General features: G+C 44.0%; 1 protein-coding gene and 1 long non-coding RNA gene across 5 annotated transcripts in view; one reads left to right on the top strand and one right to left on the bottom strand.

Moving 5' to 3' along the window:
• The window catches only part of GPR107 (G protein-coupled receptor 107), a 41,232-nt gene extending 30,198 nt beyond the window's left edge, over positions 1 to 11,034 (bottom strand). The window contains exons 1-8 of one of the 4 annotated variants that reach the window (XM_085239640.1): positions 10,863 to 11,034; positions 6,164 to 6,289; positions 5,630 to 5,680; positions 5,316 to 5,404; positions 5,006 to 5,172; positions 4,433 to 4,467; positions 4,179 to 4,235; positions 3,586 to 3,696 (exon numbers count right to left, since the gene is read on the bottom strand). In XM_085239640.1, coding sequence (XP_085095766.1) covers positions 3,586 to 3,696; positions 4,179 to 4,235; positions 4,433 to 4,467; positions 5,006 to 5,172; positions 5,316 to 5,404; positions 5,630 to 5,680; positions 6,164 to 6,289; positions 10,863 to 10,967 — 741 coding nt within the window. In that variant the 5' untranslated portion in view covers positions 10,968 to 11,034. Of the gene's footprint in view, positions 1 to 3,585; positions 3,697 to 4,178; positions 4,236 to 4,432; positions 4,468 to 5,005; positions 5,173 to 5,315; positions 5,405 to 5,629; positions 5,681 to 6,163; positions 6,290 to 10,857 lie in introns of all 4 variants that reach the window. The other 3 variants (XM_085239638.1, XM_003211260.5, XM_085239639.1) reach the window with 3 other exon arrangements.
• On the top strand, positions 10,978 to 12,880 carry LOC146543121 (uncharacterized). Its single transcript, XR_014887331.1, has 4 exons — positions 10,978 to 11,518; positions 11,600 to 11,814; positions 11,908 to 12,021; positions 12,688 to 12,880. It is a non-coding gene; the product is annotated as an uncharacterized LOC146543121 (long non-coding RNA).
• Positions 12,881 to 14,936: the final 2,056 nt, after the last annotated feature.

Here is a 14,936-nt window from a genome sequence, read left to right as displayed (position 1 = left end):
CCACGGCAGATGGATCTTCTGACAGGCCAGGCAAAATAGACAACTGCTTAACACCTTCTGTGTCTACAGCAGCTATTCCAAAGGCCCATCGATACCCTTTGGGATCCTTAAAATATCCCCTTCTGAGGTAATCAATACCAAGTATGCATGGAGCCCCTGGGCCAGTCACAATAGGGTGCTTTTGCCAGTCTTTACCAGTGAGGCTGATTTCGGCCTCCAACATAGTTAGCTCTTGGGAACCTCCAGTCACCCCATGAATATAAATTGATTTTGTCCCTTGGTGACTCGAGGGCATTAGAGTGCACTGTGCACCAGTATCCACCAGGGCCTTATATTTTCGTGATTCTGATGTGCCAGGCCATCTAATCCACACAGTCCAATAAACTCTATTATCCCTTTCCCCCCCCTGGCTGGGGGCAGGGCCCCTCTATTTGTTACCTTCATTGTCTGCAGCAACTGGAGCAATCACCTTTTTGGAGAAGTTCACCTTGGTGGTTGATTTGTCTTGTAACTCTCTTACCCGTGCTTGAAGTACAGGAGTAGGTTGTTTATGCCACTCCTTCATATCTTCTCCATGGTCACGTAGGTAATGCCACAAGGCAAAACGTGATGTGGTCTTACTGTTGTCACTTGCTCGAGCAGGAGAACGTCTTCTTTTGATGGCTGAGACATTAGATGCCACCGGCTGGGAGGAAATCAAGTTGATGAGCCCCTCCAATAGGCTGTTTTGGGAATTCTGGTCCCCATTTGATGTATCCGTTACCTCCATGGATTTATCAGCTTCAGGCACGGTTGATAGTTTGTCTATTATATCTTCTTGTTTGTTTTCCATTCTGTCCAGCTTTTCAGCTACCTTTGTAATGGCTGAAACACAAGCTCGCAGAGGGCTTAAATGTAACTCAAAGTCTTGAAGTTTATTAACCAATTCACTTATAAGGGGTCTTCTTTCCCCTCTGCCATACATTGCTGCAAATGTGCTGGCGTACCTTTCTGGTGCGGTCTTTGTGAATGTACGCCACATGTTTGGTGTACACCTGACTCTCTCGGGATCATGCTCTTGGTCTGGCTCGTCAGGAATGAAATCGGGGCTATGTAGCATTTCCACCACAGCATATTCTCTTAAATAACAGATGCCTTCTTCCATATCAGCCCATTTCTTTTTCTCAGGCATCAGATCATCTTTGAAGGGGTATCTTTCTTTTACAGCTAACAACATCCGCTTCCAGAGGGTAAAGGCCTGGTTCTGGCATGTACTAATACCTCTGTCAATGGCTGAGTCCCTGGCAATGCCACCCAGTTGGCGAGCTTCTCTACTATCCAGCCACACACTGTTGGCCCCATTGTCCCAACATCGAAGTAGCCAAGTGGCAATAGGCTCATTTGGGTGACGTGAAAAGTCTTTTCTCAGACTTCGAATTTCATTCATTTTCAGAGATCGATCAACAATAGTAACGATATCTTGCTCACCTCTTACTCTTTCGGGACTTCTTGTTGCCCTCATTGGCGCCGGTGACCGTGGTCTTACTGAGGGCCCCTCCCCTGGACTTAGGGGTGCTTCTTGTGGATCTTGGAGCCACTCCTCTGGACCTCTCTCCTCTTCTTTCTTCTCTTCTAACTGAGTCGAGATTCGTTTCATTTTCCGTCCTCTTACAGGGGCAAGTGACATCAATTGTGGTGCTTCTTGTAGTTGATCAGGTTGGTCAGTTCCAATGCTCTCATCCTCCAGTTCAGCTCGGAGTCTGTCTCGTTCGATTATGAGAGTATCTAGCTCAGATTGGAGGGTGTCTTGTTGAGATTGAAGACTGTTGAGTTTGGATTGCAGGGAGTCTCTCTCAATTCGGAGGGCATCTCTCTCAGATTGGAGGCTGTTTCTCTCGACCAGGAGACTCTCTCGCTCATTTTGCACTGTTTCCCTGAGACTCTCCTTTTCAATTTCACAAACTCTCTCCCTCTCCAGGATAGTATTGAATAAGGCCCGGTAAGCATTAGCCAGGCCCCAAATAATTTGGGCCTCCTCAGATCTTCCTGAGCCGCGACATTCCTGTCTCAAATATCTGTTTAAATTTTCAGGGTCTTTCAGGTGTTCTGGAGTAAAGTTCCATGACACCGAAGATTTCCATCTCTCTAAAGTCTCACCCAGGCCTCTCCACATTCCCTGCCACTCAGTATTTACTGGTTTTGGGGCAGACTTCCTCAAAATATAATAAATACTAATAATAAGTGAAATGGTGAGCAGTACATTCACGGAGATTAATAACGTGATCAGGTGAGCATTGAAAATCCGCATAAAGAATTCAAAGGAGAGGCTGGAAACCTGCTTAAAAATCCCCAACCCTGTAAAATTAGCAGCTCCCTCTGGAATGGTATGCCACATAATATGCAGATGCCACATAGTTATTTCCATCCATGTTTTCAATTGGCTATATATACCTATTGCCCCATAGAGCAAAGTGGTGAACTTAATTAAGGCCCAGTATGTTTTTAGCATTAAGAAAGAAGAGACAGTGGCATGCAGCCCCTTAAAAGGCAGTTTCAGTAGAGAAAGCATTTTTTCTCTTTTTTTTTTTTCTTTTACAGAAACAAGATAGCAAGGCTCAAAGTTTACAAATATCCTAGAGTATTGGCCGTCCGCCTGGACTTTTCAAGGTCACGCTTTCAGACAGTACTGGTGAAACAGATAAACTTTCCCAATGAAGCTGTCTGAGAGCGGAGAGAGAGATTTGTTCAAAAAGCTAAAAAGCAACTGTTGCCCGCATTCTCCACCAAGAATGTCAACGGTTTACGGGCTGGTTCGGCCCGGTTCCGTGACTAGAAGGGCGGAGGGATCCGCGGATCCGCGCCCCCGGAAAAAAAAGAAAATAAGGGACCCCGAAATAATTGAAAACAGTGGCAACAATCTGAGGTAAAACAAAGTAATTTACTAAATATGGTATCAACAGAATTTTATAAGGAGAGAGAATGTGAAATTGATGGTGGATCGGCCTTACCACAACGCTGAGATGAGAAGCGCAGGCAGAGAAGCGCAGGCGAGAAGCGCAGGCAGAGAAGCGCAAGCGAAGCAGCGCAGGCAGAGAAGCGCAAGCGAAGCAGCGCAGGCAGAGAAGCGCAAGCGAAGCAGCGCAGGCAGAGAAGAGAGCATCAGGTGACCTTGCCGGGAGTTATATCTCCTCGCTGACCGCAAAGCCCCCTGGGGAAACGTAGCTGCTCTTCTCCTCTGGACAGGCACCCGGAACTTGAGCATCAGCAGTCAAACCCCCAGTACATTGCATGATGTTATGATGTGGAATACCGATAATGAAAAATCATGAAACCATGACACAGTACCAGTCACAACTGTGTTCACTGAAGCCCACATGTACCCTTCATATTTCCAAACATTTCTCTAAAAATTGTATTTTAATTCTTCTTACTGTAGTTGCTGCCTTCAGAAATGGCACTACAGAGATTAAATGCACAGCTCTGAATCACTTCCCACCCCATACATACACTTATATACCACATGTGCTTGGTATACAAGCTACAACTGAAAGTTGTATATTTTAGATAAAGCGAATGAGTTAATTGCACTTAAGGAGCTATACTCACATCAAGACTGAACAGCTGCTGATCACGAGGTTTCTCAGCACTGCCAATACATTTATGGAAATACAGGCTGTAGAGACCTTCTTGGTTATCAGAACTGATGTTAAAGAAAAACTGAAAATAAGGAATAGGTAAATCAACATTTTCATTCAACAACTGGGCTGCACTGTAAAGAAGCTATCCTCACTGCAACTAGAAAAATCAGGTCAGCTGGTTCCTCTCAGCAAATACACTGTTTTGAGGATACCTGATGCAAATCTCAACAACATACAAGATAAACACTATGACTGTGCACTCTAAAAACCCAAGACCTTCAGGTATCAGTGCTAAAGCTACTTCACTGCAGAGAAAAGATAGCAACAACTGTCCTCTATCTAATGTGACAAACCACAGAATTTTGATCATACTTGCCCAGATACAAAAGCAGCTGCTCTGATCCTATCCCAACCACACATTTTCATAGCTATATAAACCTGTACTATATCACATGACAATTTCAAACATTTTATAGGAACCAACAACCACAAGGGAATCAGTGTGCTGAAACAAAGGAATTGTCTGAACATATTAAGAATAGACAATGGCAGAAGCCCTACCTGGAATGAGATAGTTCCTCTGTCATTGTGAACAGGATGCTCTTGTTCTACTATGCTCTGAGAAAAAGAAAACAAACACAGATTTCAAAGCAAGTACCTACATCTGGTTACATCATCCAAACCATGAGAACTGATTTTGTACGTTTACGGGGAGACTAAGAGCAATGAAACACTTCTCTCAACTTTCCGGCCAGGCCTGTATTGGAGTGCTCCCCCACATTCTTTCTGAATGAGATCAGCAGACAGTTTCTTACCTGAGAGGATGTTGTACTTCGTTTGGACTTGGTATCTAGAGACAGAAATATTAATGGCATATTTAGAGTGTTTGCACATAGACATCCTCATAGACTACCACCTTTTACACATTGCCCGTACCTTACTCAAATGTTCTTACACTAATCCACGTGGCACTTTCCAAGATAATCATTAACAGATTTCTCCCCAACCCCTCCCCCTACTATCCCAGGACTCTTCCCTCCACATCCATTCATTCTGAATGCATCGTCAAACGTTAAGATAGTAAAAGTTCAAAACTTCAATTTTGTTTTTAGTTTTTGCGTGTCAGCACACTGTCAATGTTCATGCAATGCTGCTGCAGGAAATAGCAAAACTAGACCAGCTGATGAATGATCTTCAGTGTTATCCAGCCTCATACCCTGACTTGTTCAAACAACTGAGCAAAATAAAGATAGCATGCTCCATTTTTACAAGGCTGTGTAAACTCTAGCCCAAAGGGACGCCTCGAATGCGACCACAACACACAGTTGGATGCACACTGACCAGAAATCAGCAGTAAAAGCACATAAGTCAGGTTTAGCAAGGCTTACCTTTGCCATCTGTATTTTTGTTAGTCTCAGTCGGACTTTTACCAGAATCGCTTTTATCTTCAGAAGATTTTGGTGGCTTGGTAGTCAAGGCAGTGGCATTTTCCTCAGACACAAATGAAATTTTAGGCAGCAGGTGAGAAGCTTCTGCAGAGAATCGTACCTTCACACTGAGGAAACAAATTTTTTTAATACAAAATTAAGTCAATCAATATTCCTAAAGAGGCTGTCATGATTTACATATGATCATAAAGGAAAAATTAACTTATCAAAATATGCCAATAGCCATTTCAAAAGAATTCTATTTACTCACACATCATTTTTGAAGTCCAGAAGTAAGATTACAACAGAAACACCTTGCTCAGGTTTCTTATTCAAAATACAGTAATCCACTTCTTCATCCTGGCAATGAAAGCAAAACATCTTCGAAGTATCTTCCCGTTAATAAGAAATGGGCATGTTCTCCCCCAGGTGGAGCTAACTATTTTTAGTCCAGTAAGATGCAAAACTGGATTATCCATAACAACCTGCCTGTATCTAATGGCTCTTTCTTCCTTCCAGCTCCTCCTGGAAGTACACAGACTATGATGTGTCCCTAGCACAGAAAAGAAATTCCACATCTCTTACCAGATAAGTGGAGAACCCATCATTCCTTGTTCGATCCAAACTGAACCCCACCTATGAGACAATTAAGAAGAATCTGTCAAATTAAAACAGCCCAGCCACCCCAGGATGAGCAGCCAAGTCACGATGAAATGAGTCAAAAACAGCACTTAAATAAACTGTGCTATATTTAAGGCTGAAGCCAGATTTTCTTTTGGTATTACCTAGTTATGCAGCAAATCATTCAGATATAATATACGTAGGATCTTTGTTGGTCTCTTCCAACTCAACTATTCTATTTTACACACAAAATAGATATATGCAAACACACAAGTTCAGTGGAGGATCCGATAAGTTAAAATTAGTTCTTAAAGCAGAATAAATAGCACTTGAGGATAAGTCTTGTAGGCCATGTATCCCCCCAAGCTGCTCACAACAGGGAAGGATGCAATCAGCACTACTCGTTATGATAAGACACTTCAAACAGGTTAAAAACATTCCACTGCAAGGGTAATTTCCCAGGAAGCTTAATGCAGCAATGGATGCAAAGTAACTTACTGATGAGCTGCTCTTGTCATCAGCATCCACAGGTGGCTTCAATGAAAGGTTGCTCACATTGACTTTCATGAAACCATTCTTGAAGAAGCCAAATGTATTCAGGTGCACTTTTTGCCTCACATCATCCTATGAAAAGAAAAGAGTTTACAAATCTCATACAGTGACACTGTTTTGGCTGAGTTAAACACACAGCCACCTGCAGGAGCAATAAAAGAAGTAGGGTGACCGAGGTTGGCACTCCAGTGTTCTGCATGAACATCTATCTGATCATACCAAGAGCAACTTTCTTTAGGACACCTTCAGATACAGCCAATTATTTCACTGGAATCAATCAACTCTTCCAACAACCTCAACAGGAGCTTCAAAGAAATATGTCAAAGCTTATCACTTGACTATTCTCCTGAGAAAAATGCAAGAAAAAAGCCTGGAGGAAATTAAATTTCTGGGATTGCTGATTAAATGAAGTACTGCTATTAAAAAAATAAGAAAAATATGAGTCTTAACCCCTACCACTGCAAGAGACTGAAGAGGAATTAGCAAGCTATGGTGCTCTTACCTAAGACGCAAGGCCTCAAGACTTCAGAATGATTAATGTCCAATAGGAACAGTGAGGTCAAACAGAATCACTTGGGTTTCCTACCAGAAATTCCAGTCCTGTCTTCCACCCCTCACCTTAGTTGCAGAATAATCCATCTCCTCTCAGACTGGCAAAGAAACTGCATGAACGGATACCTTCTCATAACTGGCTCAGCTGAAAATGGTTTAAGTACACTTGGCTTTTTTATTGCCCTCCCCATAAGGAGATCATGAAGGACCACACATGAAAAGCAGTAAAAATTACAAACCAACACCATATCAGTCAAGGAAAGGTCATATCCCTAAAACTTTGTATTCAAAAATCATAGAGTAGGTATGGAATCAGACCCTCCAATCCTACAGAATCTTTAACTGGAAGGAAAATAAGAACAGAACAACTACAATTAAGAAGCAAATTTAAAGTGTAGTTGTCAAGGGGGAGAGACACCAAATATTAATTTGATATCACTGCATAAAACTTTTCTTCCACAAACATCACTCAGCTTAACAGCAGGACATAAATCCTGACACAGCCAACCTGCAATCTGGCTGAGAGAAGAGATCACCCTAATAGAATCAGGTTAACCTGGCAAATACCCAGATGGTTCCCCTAGTGCTCAGAAGAGGAAAAAAATGTCAGCAACACATGGCTTGCAGCAGATGCCTTGTTTAACAGACAGCTATAGCACTGCTATCTCCATGCTGTAGGTCACTCACATGCTTGAGGCAATAGTCCATGTGGTTAATTTCACAGAGCTTTCAGTGTAATTTCTCAGCCAGCAGGTTAACAGCAGCTTTTTTAGCTGTACACCTGGTATGGTATTAACCACTTCTGGAGGGATAATCATTTGTGTGGGTGTCATGGGCAGGGCAAGGAGGGAAACAGAGCATCACCCAGCCACAAGCCTTTCTGCATGCTGTAAATACAATGAAACAGCTGCTTAATTCAAACTTCTTCCAAGCAGTTCAATTTGAGTTTATTTGTTGCAGCAGTTCACCAATATGCTGCCCATCAACAAATGATAATTAACACATAACATGCACTTTCCTCCCTGGTTTTATATCAGCTTTGAGTGCTTAGAGTTTACAGATTTAGTTCACAAATCCTTCAGCTTTACACGATCCTGAAGAAGCAACAGCACATCCCCCAAGAGCATCCCCTGCTCAACATATTGACTGCTTAAAGTTGCAGGCTTACCAATAGCTGTCTCACCTTTCACTAGAGCTTTAACAGGTTGGAAAAATACGGCTTTTGTTTATAATCTTTCAACTTCTGACTGCAGAAACCTAAGATTGTGTCTTTATAACAAAGGTGTGAACCAGTACAAAGAAATGCTACACTAAATAAAGACTCTGCACCTTCTGAACGTGACTAAAAGAAGTGTCATCCAAGATCACGTAGCTCAGAATCCACAAATTATTATCTAACAATTTACTCAAAATGTAACTGGCATGATGCTATTAGCACAGAGAAAATGTTAACTGAGAGCATTGACCCTTACATGGAATGGCTTGTATTATCTGAGTAAGCCCAGTAATTTGTACAAGACTAAGTTGTTTTGGAAGGTCTTCTCAACTTGTGCAATTGAAATCCAAAACTTCACAAGATAAAAAGGTCACAAGGATTCATAGACAGAAACAACCACTGGAAATTAACATCTCCCACATAAAAGTTTAACATGAAGTTGAAATTCAGACAACATCATTACATAGGAGGGGGTTTTGCTTCTCTTTTGGAAACCACTGCATGGCGAAGATAACTAATCAGAGAGCAACACCACGACTGGCTACGTAGTATTGTTGGCTGGAGGCTTCTCTTGTTAAGTCTCTAGAAACCTCTTAATTTCAGCAGCTCACCAGCATTAAGCTTAACTGTGTGCACGACAAAGGCCTCAGCTACACAAACTTCCCCATTCCCTGAAGCAGTTTGCCACTGCATTGCGCAAAGCTGCAGTAACACAGCTTTCATTTGCTGAGACTGGGGAAAACGAAACAAAACACACCTTCCAAAACCAACCCTAACACACACCATAGTTTTGGTAACCAGAAACGTTCCCACCTCATCATGGAAATCTCGAAGAATTGTTTCCATGTGTTTTCTAAAACTTTCCCAAGTGTTTTTTTGTTTTTTTTTTTTAAAGTCACTGTATTAACTCAACAAAGCTAATAACGAGTGTTACCAAGGAAGAAAGCCACCTTCCAGTGTTACCAAGGAAGAAAGCCACCTTCCGCGACGTTATCCTAGCAGAAAGATTCAAACAAATTCATCTTCAGAAACAAGAGAAATACCTCACTTTGTGAATTTCCATAAAGATAAAAAGCTAATTTTACTCAAGACACAGAAAAACAGAAAAGCTTCACTTCAGCACATTAGTTACCAAGCCAGAAAAAAGCTTTTCTAACTTAGGCAACAGCAGCTTGTTTGAGGAAGCCCATACCTTTAATTTGGCACAGCCTCAGAGCACACGTTGCCAACAGCACCAACACCAGAAGGGCTGGTCATTGCCAAGGGCCGCCATTAGAGAACCGGATGTTTACATAAAGTGCTGTAGAATCACAAACGAAGAGACCGCACTCCAACAATGAAGTTCACGTTTACACACAGGTGCACAAAGGCACGAAAGCACTTCTGTTTCCCTTGGTGTTTGGTTGGTCAGTGCTGCAACTTACAGGAAAGTCATACTGCTCAGCTATGATCATACTTCACATTGATTGTAATAATAAAATATATTTTAAAATCAAGCATTTTATATCCTTGCAGTTTAGAAATGCCTGAATAGGAATCACAGAATGGCCAGGGTTGGAAGGGACCTCAAGGATCATGAATCTCCAACTCCCCTGCCAAAGGCAGGGCCACCAACCTCCACATTCAATACCAGCCCAGGCTGCCCAGAGCCCCATCCAACCTGGCCTTGAATACCTCCAAGGATGCATGGGGCATCCACAGCCTCTCTGGGCAGCTGTTCCACCACCTCACCACTCTCACAGTAAAGAACTTCCCCCTGACATCCAATCTAAATCTCCCCTCCCTCAACTTCAAACCATTTCCCCTAATTCTGCTGTTATCTACCCTTTCAAAGAGCTGATTCCCCTCCTGTTTGTAGACTACCTTTAGATATTGAAAGGCTGCAATGAGGTCACCCCGCAGCCTTCTTTTCTCCAAGCTGAACAAGCCCAGCTCCCTCAGCCTGAAAGAGAAACTATAAACAGCAACGTTTGCTGCTGACAAGGTTTGCTTGAAAGCAGCTCAAAAGTTTACTACATAACAGAAATAGCAGCTCAGTATAAACTTTCAGCACCCAACTACTGGACAAGTCCTCCAAACAGCAAAGTAACCAATAAAAGTTTCCTAATTTGTTGTTTGAAGAGAAAGTTAACTTTTCCTGAGGCAGAACAACGTTAATTCCATTGCATTTTAGACTACTACAAAGACATAGGGAAAACTCCCTATGAACGAGTCAGGAATGATGGACCTCAATTAAGGGCATAAGGATGTTGCTGTAATATTCTGGTATGCTCCCCACACTACTGTTCTGCAGCAAAACCCCAGGACAGCCTTCTTGGAAGCCCAGCAGCACTGCTGGGGCCGCAGCTCCCACCACAGCCCGCCAGCAACGAGCTGTCCTTAAACATGGGTACAAAACCACAACGGGGTCTTTCAAAAAACACAACCTTAAGTCTATTAAGATGAAGTAGAGAGCGGTCAGCACCCATTCCTTCTTCTGCCTCAACCAATCACTTGATAAACGCGAAGAACACACATCGGTAAGAGGAATAAAGCAGCACCACAGCCTTTAGAGTAGAACAACAGAAGATGGGATGGGAATAGCAAACAGAACGCGGATTAACAGCGAACCCGAGGGAGCTCCCAGCGCACAGCGGGCCCGCACCCACAGCCCAACCCACAGCCCGCCCTTCCCCACAGCACGGACGAGGAACAAAAGCAAAGCCAGCCGGGGCCCCAGCAGGCCAAAACACAGCGGGAGAGCCGGGCCAGGCAGCGGGACAGGGCCAGGGTGAGGAGAAGACCCCCGGCCTGAGGAGAATGGAATCAGACCGGGCCCACCGCTCCCCTCACCCCGCTCGGAACCGAGCCCAAAGGATGCTACGGCGCAGACCTTACTTTGAGGGTGAGATGATGGACGCGGGCTCCGGCCGGACCCGCGCAGAGCAACGCGAGTCCCAGCACCGCCACAGTAAGAGCGGCGAGAAGGCCGCGGGCCACCATCTTTACTCCAACATCAGCATCCTGTTCCCGCACCACTTCCGGGAGCGGGGTGCGCTGGGAAGGTTACGTGACCAGCGGTGGGCGGGGCTGCTCGGGACACACCCTGCGGGCGGCCCCGCCTCGCGGCCTTCCCGCGCCATGCTCGGGATGCCCGCGTGTCCCCAGCCGTGCCTGCTGCCCACGTGACGTCCCCCGGCCCGCCCTGCGCTGAGCTGGGCTCGGGCTCCGTGCCTGCGGCCCTCCCTGGGAGCGGGGCCGATGGCAGCGTGCGAGCAATCCGAGCCGCTGGGTGCTTCTGCTGAGCGCTGGGCTCGGTGGTTCGTTTTAAACATCCCTCTGTGTGTAACAAAAGGCTTTCTGCTTCCTTAGTGCGGTAGCTTAGGGACTAGTGAGCTATTTGATCACCGTGGTCCCGCTTGAAGCTACACGCAGCCCAGACTTGGCTTCAGTCAGGTCTGCGTTGCTCAGAGTTACACGGGGAGCAGCCAGCCTGCCAAGGGACAATGAAGGCAGCCTTCAGACTTACCCACTGCTGAAACCACTTCTGAAAGGTGCGATCCGCCTTAGCAACGCGATAAAACGCAGCTCCCGTGTTCTGCCAGCTCTCATCACTCCGACGTTTTTCCTTGCAGAGCACGCAGTGCCAGCCGTGCAGCTTTCCTGAGCCAGGTGTGCAATGGAACAGCCGAGCAGTGAAGTGCACATCAGGGTGGATAGGCAGAGAAAAAATCCCGAGCCTTGTTATAACACTTACGTGGAACGTCCCTTCTTTGTTCAGCGGTGATTCAGATGTTACTCTACACGTTGCCTCCTATTTAATCTTCCCTTCTTTCTCTCATTCTCTTAGGTAATAGAATAAACACAGATCTCTCAACACCACCAAAGATACCAGAAAATACCTGAAAGTCTGATAAACAAACTTCGATTGTTCTTTTTCTAGGTAGTAATGGTGCGAGCCGCTAGATGTCCCCTCGGCATCAGGCTTCGCGGTGCTACACCCTGCCAGCTACGGGAAAGCTATGGGACAACATCGGAGAACCAAAGCATGGCTCTGGTCCGCCTCTTTTCTCCAAATTCATATTTTTAATGTTGTAATTGCTATCATTCCTGTGCTCAGACCTCCCTAGGAAACCTAGAGACTCATGAGAAATGGTTGTTTGCAGCCACAGCTGCAGCACGGGCTTTGTGCCTTGCTCTGCTCTCAGTAGCCAAACAGCACGAAGCTTTCCCGTATAATTCCAGGCAATGGTTCAGCCCATCAGCCTCTCCAAATCAGAAGGTAGTTCCTAATAACAATCAGGGAATTTTATGCCACGAACTGAAATTGTCTGAATATTTCTCCTCGATGTAACTCTCTGCCACAGCTCTCAGGATATTGTAGTGACTAAATCACAGCTGACCTAGACTAAGGGATCTGTGGAAGTTAGGATTTGTAATGTTTACTTTCTGTGGTTATACATTTTTCAAAGGATGTATATATTAAAAGATTCTAGACTTAAATTTACATTCCTAAGAATACAAAATTGTCTTTTCTCTGTAATAAACATAGTAGGAACAAATCTCATCTTTACATTGATGTTTTACTGTAGTCACCAGACGAGACAAACCTGGCTGTAAATGAAACTGTTCTATCAGTTATTCTTAACTGTGTTCACACACGCTTAGTTCCTTTATATTCCTTTTTGTTGTTTTTCCCCCACATGTACCTGAACATAATCAGGATTCCTCACAGACTTTTTTGAAGAATGTGATGAGCAACTGTTGAGACTGGATGGAAACCATCAGCAGCATCAAGAAACTCTTGGCATATAGGTAGCATGTAAGTACACCTTTAGTATAAAGTAGAAGTGGGTTAAGTATTCAGTATTATGGGTATGTTGCAGAATAGCAAACCTTGTTTTTTCTCTGAAAACAAAACAAAACAAAAAACAGAGCACAAAAGCACACTCAGAATGCTGGTAACCTCACCTTTTAGGTTGCTGTTCTACAGTTACTAAACAAAGTAAACGGGATAGAAGCCGCAACCATCAGGCAAGCTCATAACAGTAAAGCAGGGATGATCCAAGAAATCATTTTAAGTTTAGATACTGAAAAATAGAAGTTAATTTATAGCTGAAGTATAAAGCAATGCCTCAAATTGACGCTTAAACAAGGCTCCTGTGGCTGTGGGCAGAGGGTGTGTGCAGGGTGGGGGGGGTGGAGGCCCCAGGTGAGGATGGTCAGGGCCATTCAGGTTTATCAGCTCTTCATCAGGTGTTAATCAGACCCCTGTAGGCCCTGATAGGGCACGTAAAGAGAACCGAGGCTCCCTGCTGTGTGTCTGAATGAGCTGGGTAGGTTGCGGCTGCCGAAAGGAAACAGCTGTAATGGTGATGGCCTTAGGGAAAGGTGTGTCCTCTTCCTTTCCTGGTGCTGTTTCAGTTCCAGCGTATGAGAGGTTGTAAGCAATATCTACGTTACGTGCCTTGGATGTGGATGATCTGGGTAGAATTGTAAAAATAAAAGGGAAGCAGCTGCAGGGATGATAACCATGGGGGGGGGGGAAAGGTGGGTCCTCTTCTTTTTATGTTCCGGAAGTTAGAAATACTGATACTTGCTTTGTGAGATGGGATTTTCCTTGATTTGCATGAGGAAACACGAAGATAAGGGATTTAGGTTAAACTATGATTGAGGGGTTTGTTTTACCTTTCTTGGTTGCTAAATGATTTGGGAGGTAGCTGTTTTGAAGTTGTTTTTCTTCTTTGGTTTTTGTTTAAAGGAATTGCTTGGGCTTGAGATGTAGTGTGAGGAATGCTCTGAATCACAGTAACAGAGATATAAACACAATTTACAGGGATATGCCTGTATCCTGATAACAGATCTGAATGGTTTTGTTCCTAGTGCAGTCGGAGGAAAACTACTGGTTTCTGTTTTGCTCTGCTTTGCTTAATGTGAATTAGGTAATGGAGAGTAAATAATCGGTTTTCTAAGTGTTATTTTGAACTGTTCTTCTGAGGCTGGAACCTGCTAAGCCTTCTCACATCATGCTGTAGCATAAAGGGCTCTTAATGCTCCCATCGTTGTTAATTACATTAGTAATTAAGGACGAATCAAGCTGCAGGCTCTGCTGTTTTGAGCACTGCACAAACAAAGCAGTGATGTAAGTGGCAGCCTCTGTCTTGGAGAGCTTCAGACTAAATAACAAAGATGGGAGGGAAAAAATCTACCAGAAATATCTAGAATGCAATTTACTTAGCTTTTCCCTTGAGCCCCATCCATACGAATCTTGATAATTTACTTTCAGGTTTTGGTGTTGTTGATTCTGATGTGCCATCCTAATACAGAACTTGCATTTCTGGCCTGTACCGTTCAATAACCAGTTATGTGTTTTTTGTATTTCAGTGGGGACAGGTTTCCCTGCCCGTGCTGGTGTAACAGGTTTGCCTTGTTCCCCTCCCAGGTCTTTGTGCAAAAGGAAATTCCACTGCAAATTTGCCTCAGATGATACCAGTACTGCTTTGTGCTTGGACTCTGTGCGTTCTTTTTGTTCAAGTATTTATGGATTAAGGTCTCAAACAGCTGTGATGCAATTATGTTCTCTGGTTTTGTAATGCGTTCTGGGTGGATGTAAGGCTAAGGGAGGACAGCAGCTCCTGGTGTCCCTCTGCTGAGAGCCTGTGGAGGCAGAAGCCTTGGGACGCTGCAGTTGTGCTTCAGGCAGCCTCAGATATTCAAATATGTTGGCAAGAGCAGGAAGAAGTATCCTGTGAAATGAGTTGATCAGCGTCTCTTAGTTGTGATGTAGTCTTTAAAGATATTAATGTTTAATGGTGAACAAAAGCAGTGCCTGCTCTGTGCCTCGCTTCAAGGGTAGTAGCACTCTACTCTCATGTTCAAACCAGTGCAGATAAAATGAAATGCAGTTGCATTATTAGCATCGTGCTCATCTTCACTGTTGTTCTAAATGTTGGAATCACTTCAGTTATCCTT

This window comes from Meleagris gallopavo, chromosome 19 (assembly GCF_905368555.1).
Source record: "Meleagris gallopavo chromosome 19, MGAL_WU_HG_1.1, whole genome shotgun sequence".
NCBI lineage: Eukaryota > Metazoa > Chordata > Aves > Galliformes > Phasianidae > Meleagris > Meleagris gallopavo.
The sequence above is the reverse complement of the archived record's forward strand: the minus strand, read 5'-3'. Positions and strand labels throughout refer to the sequence as shown.